We start from the raw sequence: 8,972 nt of genomic DNA on the forward strand, positions 1-8,972 counted from the left end.
CAACGGCACCTATAGCCTATTTTTGAAATAATTTGACCATTATTTCATAAGAGAATTGTATTCAATAAATGTACTTTGACATAATTCGATATAGCCTCTATTTTAACGTCAGTAATGCTGGTATATTTATTAACTGGCCCTTTATTCTTTTGAATTATTGCATTGTAAATATAGCCTTGCCCCCCCCCACCCGGTCCACCCCACCCATCACCTCCCCCTCCCCGCTCTCTCTGCCTCAGTCACTGTCTGATTTGTCCTCCTTTGACGTGGTGCTGTGGTTGTACAGTCCCTGTGCCATCAGGTGTATTGCCAGACCGTTCTTGACGCCGCTGGCCTTTTTGATTTTGGCCCGCTTGTTTTGGAACCAGATTTTAATCTGAGATTCGTTGAGGCCCAGTTCCTGCGCCAGACTCTGCCGCCGCTGCTCGGTCAGGTAGCGGTTGGTCTGGAACTCGGCCTTGAGTCTCTGAAGCTGCTCCGCCGTGAAGGCCGTGCGTGGTCGTTTGTCTTCTTTACTTGCGGCTTTCTTCTTTGGTTTACGAGACCTGGGACCTGCGTGTACCAGTGAAACAACAAGTCGTTTAAAAACGCGAAGCACACACTGTGCATCAAGCTAAATTTAATATGCATTTGTGTTCATGCATAGTCTGATGTGAGTGCTGTAATTTATGAGTCTGTTTTACGTAGGCTTTGCTTTTATTTATTTATTTATTTTGCGTCACGCTTGGGTGTGAGCAGTAGCCTAGCCTATGGATCTCTCTCTCCCTCTCCCTCTCTCTTTAAAGCTATGTAGTCCAGTGAATGCTACATTAATAGCTAATGCGGGAAACCTCAGAGATGAAGCGGAATATTGATGAGGGATTCGCGCATTGCTCTATATAAGAATTTTTTTTGTTAAAGGTCCATTTTTTAGGTATAGAAATGCATTGAGTGAGGTTATATGGCGACCATACTTGGAATTAACCCATTCGTCGTTGTAATGTTTATGGCTCGTGGTGGTAGAGCACTCTAAGAAACTAAACAAAATAAAATCTGGTTTACTCGTTGGAAAGAGCTCCGACTACAGTTGCAAAATATTTTCAAGAATGTTTTAGTATAAAAATCGAGAAGGCATTGACGTTAAATAGCTTGAATAGTTAAATTGACGCGAAAATCAAATGAAATTTCGGCGCAATTTTTTTTTCACAGCATATAGTAAGCAGGCCGAATAATTTGCCTAAACAAAAATTGAAGCATATAAGCTACTCATGAAATACTGTCACATAAATATCAACCAACCAGCACAGCAGTAACTGAAATGTTATATATTTCCAAAAGTAAAATAAATAAATAAATTGAATGGACTGGTGTACATGACCATTCATGCTCGAGTTTGCTACATTATTGGCGTTTACTGTGGACATTTTCTTAAATATTACAATTCAGTTTTAGTTAAATTAATTTACAAAATCACTGCAAAATCCATTAACAAATGCTATTTGGTATATATTAAATACGAGACCTGTTCTATTGTAAAAAAAATATGCTAATGAAATATCAACAAAGAAGAAAGGCTTACAGGGCAAAACCAAAAAAAAATCTATTTTTACACCAGTTCAGCGTTAATATTGCATTTCTTTAGAATTTCTTTTTTTTTTTTGGTATTATTGAAAGCAAATCAGTTTCTCATCTGTTTCTCATTCTCTTCGTTAATATGACAACCAAACACATTATCATTATCACTCCACAAGTAAAATAAATACATAAAAATAATAATAATAAGCAAGAGCAACAATAAAAATTTAAATTGTTGAAACTACATTTCCTGGACGTTTATGTTGACGGCCTAAACATCTTAGGCTATTGTTTTTTTGGGACTTTTTGTCGTTTTATATAATTATATAGATACAATCATAATATGTTAGTCGCCCATAATTGTTCAGATACATAAAATTTGTGCAAAATGTAAATAACCAAAATATTTAGTGAACTGTACATTTTTGTACCAATATAACATATTTTCATCACTTGGGGGTTAGTTTTAGAAATTGACCCCCAAAATTTGATGGATATACGTGATTAGAATTAAATATAGTGCAATTATAACTTGTAGTGCTTTGCATAAATGTAACTGTTTTTTGGCACATGCTATAAGAAAATAGAGGTAAGCGTACCTGACGACGGCCTGTCCGAGTAGCGTGTGCAGTAAACCCAAGCGGGCCACAGCATACCCTGACCAGTCTGTCCGTTTGAATTGCTCTGTGAACTATCCGATTCTGAACCCAAGCACTGATCCACATTCTCCCCGCGGGGCTTCAGGGGTTCTTCGCTCTCTGTCTCTGCCTCCTTTCCTTCGCTGCTCGTATTCGTTGTGGAAGCTCCTTCCACCGGTACAGTACTTCCCACCTGTCCCGTGCTAGGACCCGTAGGGTTGTGATTCTCTCGTGCGCCGTGATTATCCTCATAGCGCGTGATATTTGCTTCTTTCTTACGGCCAAAATCTGGTCGCAGGATGTTGTCGATGAAGAAGTTTGTGATTCGGTGGGGCAGCTGCAGGTTTCCTGGAGCTTGCAGAAGGGGTCGTATGGCACTGTTGGACTCGTCCGACGCTCCTCGCTGTTCCACGTCTCTTGCGCTCTGCTCATTCTCATCCATGCTGAGACGCACTTTCCACCTTCCGTTCTTAACCCTTTATCGCTCTCCCGCACTCTGGCAGTCGCACCCCACTCCACGGGCGACTCCGTCCACTTTGTTCACTTCAGGGGAAAAAAATCAAAACCGGCCAAAAAACTGTCAGTGAGTTTTAGCGACAGTAAAAAGCCTTTGCGCACCGTGGTCACAAAGGAAAAACATAGTTACGCCTTTCAAACACAGAATGTTTGCAGTTTAAGGTTGATGAACCGTAACTTGCCAGTTTGGTGCTATTGGTTTTCTGCGCAGTGCAACCAGCGAGGCTTCAGTGGCTACTCTGAGGACAGAGAAGTGGGGCTCCTAACTGCTCCTGAAATACTTTCACTCCGGATTTTTGTTCTTATTTTTAATACGAGCCCCCAGTGACGTTACACTCCGGTATCCTAGACACGTGCCTTTGGCCAATAGAATATGCTGGAGCTGATCACATGCCCCTGATTCGAGAGTAACAGACAACACTCATCCTTGCACTTTTAAAGACACAGTGCTTCACCAAAATACAAATTCGGGCAGTGCCAAAAACGCAGCCTGCATACTCAACACGATCTTCACGATTTTCCTTCTTATTCAGAGGTTTGCATGTAGCGTAATTATTATTGCTATGCATGTTTTTCTATAATTAGGTTGAGTTTGGTCAAGGCAACTCACTCTCTGAACGCACTCACGAAACCGCAGATTTATTTGTTTTTTTTTTCCAGATTAGCGTTTTTTTGCACTAGTTTATTGTCAGTATTGTTACGTTTTAGTATATGCGAAAAGTTTTGTCATTAATTTGTTTCAGTTTTGATAAAGTCGAAAAAAATTGTAGGCTTTGCAAAACAGAATGCGTCAAGCCAAACGAGTAAAGGAGAAATCGTTTCCTCAATGGAGTGCTTACTGTTTCCAAACCGCAGTAAACGTTACTGTTGTTTTCGATAAGGACGTGTAGAGTATTTACTTTCAGATATGCAAGTTGGTTAGTATTGCGAATGGTACACAAATTCACATGATATACAGCGATGAAAAAAATCGTGATTCTTCGTACAGAATCACGAGTACGCGCTATTTTCGCGCTTTACACTGCACATTAATTAGAAAAAAATAAACTATGACTGAAGCAAACAGAGTACTTCGTCTGTCTAGAAGAACATATTTTAATGTAACGAATGGACGCTCTTATCTTTGGACGGAAACTATTTTTCATTAAAGAGTACCAATCTGCGTATTGGCACGCCAAAAAATGAAGTAGAACTATTTTTTTATTTCTGTTCTTCATAACCCTCAACTAGAGCATATGCACTGTTGAAGAGGCTGAAACCTTGTATTATTGCAGATGGCGATGCAGATGGTTCGTTTCTAGGCTTTCTGTATGTACCATGGAGCAGCAAATCTGTCATCGCGCGCATTTGATTTGCGATTCATTTCATTTCTTTATTCGCAGTAATTCAACATAGAGTCGTTATGTGTGTGATGAATGACGCCATAGCAGTGAGGTGCATAGACTGCGACCTTTACTGCATATCACATAGAAATCAACATAAATCAATGGTTCACATAGACTTGTGTTCTTGCACCCTTAATATGACATTTTGTAAAGACATCATCCTGTTGTAACTGGCAGTATAGATGGTAAGTCTAGCTTCTGCTATTGAACGTGCAGTATGGCTTTTTTTAACTAAAGAGGTTTCTCAAGAGGCCTTCTATGATTGCATGCTCATTAGAAGTTTCTCTGGCGAGCCAACACCGTGCAGTCTCATCAAATTAGTGCATTTCATCTGCCTAACCACCTTTAACTAACAAGGCATACCTATTTCCCATCTTCATTGATTATTTCTCCATTTAATAAAAAAGTATTTAAAATACCGTCAGAATATAAATATTTGCTATATTTCGGTTGCCGCTGTTTAGCTGTGAAGCATTGATTGTTATTTAAGGGAATAAACTGGTTAAAACGTATTTTTACATGTCATGTTTTTATATTGGCTAGCATACATTCATACTCGTGCTCTATTGTTGCTCGATGAAGATCCCCCGACAACAGCCATTTGAATAGACCATGGCGGTTGCCACAATAGCCACCGGCCTGTTGTATACATCTTTTCTCAAAAGTGGAAATGGACTCGGCGCTAATCTAAGGGTCTTCAAGGATGCTTTGGCCTTAATGACAGTGGATATTCTTCTATAACGATTTTTAATCAGCTACAGATATTAACCATAGACTCCACGCGCGGAATTGGTGAAAGACAATGGAGCGGTTGAAAATTCGTAAGCGCCGTGGCCTGCCCTCTGTTTCGTTTCTCTTTCGCCACAGCGTTGAAAGGCTCACTCTGTTTTGGTTGAGTTAAATTTTACGCAGTTATTTCTCTTTTGTGAATAGAACAATTCATTATCAGAAATGCATAAATATTTATATTTATATCGAGCGAGCATTATTAGTATTGCAGAATAACAAAAACACATAAGTTCAACAAATCATTGATGGGCTATAAGAGATTCTGTAAATGAACCATCCCTGTCTCCTCCTTTACCCTCTAGATCTGCTGCTTCATCCTCTACTGTATGTAGCCTATCCTGTGATTTCACTCAACCAATATGAGGCGCCCCCTCCCATAACAACAGAACACAGGTTAAGCGATGCAAGCACGTATAGCTTTACTATTGGTGTACAGCAAGGGTATATGATGCATGCATCTAATCAATTTATCAAATGTAAATCCTGTACCTCATCTTATTATTTTTTTTTTTATTCTGGTGTTTCATATCACGTTAATTATCAGAGCTTTTGGTGCTCTTGTTCTTTGTCAACCATAACTGCACTGGTGCCACTTGCAAAACCCTGGGCATAAGTTAAAAGTAATACATTTGATGTTTATATTTGCCATGATATGGCACTATTCTTTGCGTCTTTTGTTTTGTCAGTGTAGCATTAGCCGTGCGCACGGGCAGGTTCACGTGCGCTTCCTGTGTATGGCGTTCTCCAAATGCATAGCCTATACCCCGGGGGACATTTCATTGACGTATCCTTATTCAATAACACATTCGAGCTTTTCCATTCCATTCCAAAGTATTGAAACACGGTAGTCAATTCACCTCTCAATGAAATTTTAAGAATTGAATATTGTCTACATACGGGACTACATATTTAATTGGAATTCTGGCTTTCCACCTTTTTTTCCACCGAATTTTAAATAATCTACCAATAAACCAAAACATTAAGATAATGTTAGAGCTTCCAATAGGGGGGTTGAATTTGTAAACACTGGTGTCAGTGACAGTCTTTTGTATTTTCAATGTTGTCTTTTGTTCCAGTATCAATATCTTTTATCCCATTTAATCTGTCAATTAAATGTCATATTTAATAAAATTTATGTAGACGTTTTACGTTTCTATGAAACAGTCAAGGTCTATATCGTCCATATAGAGCAATTCAAATTAAGTGGATAAATATTAATGAAAATAGGCAAAACGCATAGCACAGCAATATTCAAGTTTAAAAGAGAATTTAAAAGAGCATTTATTACACTTTGAATGCAAAAGTGCTTTCCAACCAACACCCAATTGAACTAACAGAGATGCCCAAGGCCTTCACGTCGATAAAAGTCAAAAGAGGGCGTATGTATTTAAAAATAAAGGATAAAAGCATAGTTTTCAGATGAAATACAGATTAAGCCACTTAAAATGCATCGGTTGATCAACCGAGCATACCAGCAAAAGACACCCATTGTCTCAATATGTAGATTAAAAAAACACCACCACCAAATAATGTTCTAAATAAATGCTTTCCTTTCTGCTATTGGAAAGACCAATGACCTGTCGAAGTCCCTAGAGCTAGTGATATAAGAGTATGAGGTCAGAGTGTACAGTAGTTTTATGTGAATGGATGTTTTGTATCAGTTTATCCCAGTAATGCCTTGTTTGACCCTCAGTGTGTAATCTTTAGGCTGTTATGCCCTTGCGTATATGCCGCTAGTTCAGTCACTACAATAGATGCTGACGCGCTGCCTCGGTTTGTGAATGGACGCGCTGGTGAGTGTATGTGCGTGTGTGTGCGCGAGCCCTGGTGATCATAGAGCTTGCAGTCTGATATAAAGGATAACACACCCCCCTCAACTCTCTCACTCTCTAGCTCTCAAAGATACACAAACACTTACACGAACACGGTCAGTCAAAGCACGCCTGCGATATGAGTCCTGACACCATGCATGGCAGGATCCAACCCAGCCAACCAAAAGTCTAGGATCTGCAATGACATGGTGGTGACAGTTATTTTGAATGTTACACCAGTATATGTTTCTTCGTAAAGATTTTAAAGATATTTTAAATTCAAATATTCTATTTAGGATCTAATATTCTAATATTCAAGATTGGCGTTTCCATACCTGACGAATGCAAATCAACGCGTCAGAAATTATTTTTTGCAATAGGCTGTCTTTAATCCACCGCACAAAATCTGGTCCAATAATAAAAAAGTGAAACCTGTATCTCTTCGGGTATTGGTCGACATGCGTGACTGATAGCTGCTGCTTGTTTTAAATCCAGATTCCCCCTTCAAAGCAGGGAACTGTCGGGGTCCGGATCCTAGCAGAGTGGACACTTTGAAAACGCCGTGAGGATAGAGTTGATAGGTTTTAATTCCTTTAATTCTAAAGCGTCTGATCGTCCTGGCGTAAATAAGTCTGCTTCAGTCTTGTTGTCCCTGACCCACCGTGCATGTGGCGTCCTCCACAAACCTAATTAAGGCTCTTTAGATGGGATCAAGTTAATTGAATGCTGCTCCCATCTTGAGACTCTTTTGGGAGAAAATGGCTTCATTGACAGTCAAAGCTTTAGTTTTGTAGGCCATCTCTCGCCAGTCATCCAACCTTGAAGATTTCAGTGAAACGGGACAAAACGGTTTTGCGTGCTTAAGAAGAGCCCTTTTCCCTGCAGTTGACGTTAAAAATCATTGATGATGCTCAAAATATTTTCAGACATGTCTAATATCGGATGGCTTTTCATATACAAGAAAGTGCCACAGGTGCATTTTCACTTTCACAAATACCAAGCATTTGCTCTCCGTGAAAACTCACATTTAGAGTGCCTCTCAGACATGTCAGCCCATATTATATTTCATTAACATCACGGATCAAACGCATTTTCTCAAATTGCTTTGAGACCAGTTGCCAGTATACGAAAGTGGAAATCTTGTGTTAAAAAAGCTAGCTTTAAAAATATAATTATGTTTAGTATGGATTCGTAAGTTGTGTTTAGAAAAATATTAACTTTTTTTTAAGGAAACAAAAGAAAAAATAAGACGCATTTATTTAACATAATGTAATATAAAAGTTATATTTTATATATTTTAATATTCGTAATTTTTTTAAATAATATTATATTAAGTATATATTAATCTGTTAACCATGACAGGAATCCACGAATGAATGCTCTGCTGTGATAAATAATTTTTGTTAGGCTAATTATTCAGTTGATTTATTCGGTGTTATATACATGTATAAATTAAAAGCTTGCTTTTCTGTGGACAGTTTAGTCTTTTACTGTTTTCGTTTTCTAATTTTACTAAGACCAATGACATGTTTGTTAAACAGTCTAATGAAGTAATCTGCACATCCTTAGTTTAATGAGAAGTATGAGATTACATGGTAGAATATTTCCCCCTATATCAAATTTGTATTTTCATTAAATTGTTTAAATCTAAAAATTCCATAAAATTAAAACATAATTGAAATTTTTATTTAACACACTATTCGTTGTCCTTAATTTCTGTTTAGAGAATGTGTCTAATTTTTCCAACCAAACACTTGGAATCAACATGAAATCAGAATTCGTTAATAATAAAGCAAGTTTCGTTTCATGGTCATGTTCTAGTTTATATGAAAAGACTACCCGTTTTAATATAATATTAAATATTTCAAATTACACATAGCCGTTATATGTCGTTTAAAGTTAAATTAATCTCTCAAGTAAAACTAATTCTGGAGTAAATATATAGCAGCATTGTAACTTTATTATAACGTAAAATAATAAAAACATTATAATTCTTAGTTACAACATTCTAACATTATTATTCTTATAATTCTGCTAAATATGGAGCAGTAATCATTGTAACTTTGTTGAAATTTAGTAACATTGTAATTTTTCTCAGTAATTCTGCTAAATAGGGAGCAGTAATCGTTGTAACTTTGTTGCAACTTTGTAACAATGTAATTCTTCTCACAGTAATCTTCTCCTCTCGTATTTAAAGGTTCCATACTAATCTGTAGAATGTTTTACGCTGTGGTTTCTCTGGAGGTTATTCATCACGTGTAGGTAGTCTACTGACACAG

The 8,972-nt window shown here is 37.7% G+C and overlaps 1 protein-coding gene across 1 annotated transcript; it reads right to left on the minus strand.

Moving 5' to 3' along the window:
* Positions 1-225: 225 nt before the first annotated feature.
* Positions 226-2,968, minus strand: en2a (engrailed homeobox 2a). Its single transcript, XM_056462889.1, has 2 exons — positions 2,154-2,968; positions 226-552 (listed from the first exon to the last, which is right to left on the minus strand). Exons 1-2 carry the CDS (start codon positions 2,632-2,634, stop codon positions 236-238), a joined length of 798 nt encoding a protein of 265 aa, XP_056318864.1. The 5' UTR covers positions 2,635-2,968; the 3' UTR covers positions 226-235.
* Between the last annotated feature and the right edge of the window lie 6,004 nt (positions 2,969-8,972).

The sequence above is a fragment of the Danio aesculapii genome, chromosome 7 (genome assembly GCF_903798145.1).
Source record: "Danio aesculapii chromosome 7, fDanAes4.1, whole genome shotgun sequence".
Classification (NCBI taxonomy): Eukaryota; Metazoa; Chordata; class Actinopteri; order Cypriniformes; family Danionidae; genus Danio; species Danio aesculapii.

Excerpts from the sequence above, each read along its gene's own strand:
- en2a (XM_056462889.1), bottom strand. The coding sequence starts at position 2,634 with ATGGATGAGAATGAGCAGAGCGCAAGAGACGTGGAACAGCGAGGAGCG. Across the intron at positions 553-2,153 it reads CTCGGACAGGCCGTCGTCAG|GTCCCAGGTCTCGTAAACCA; the intron begins GTACGCTTACCT and ends TGGTACACGCAG.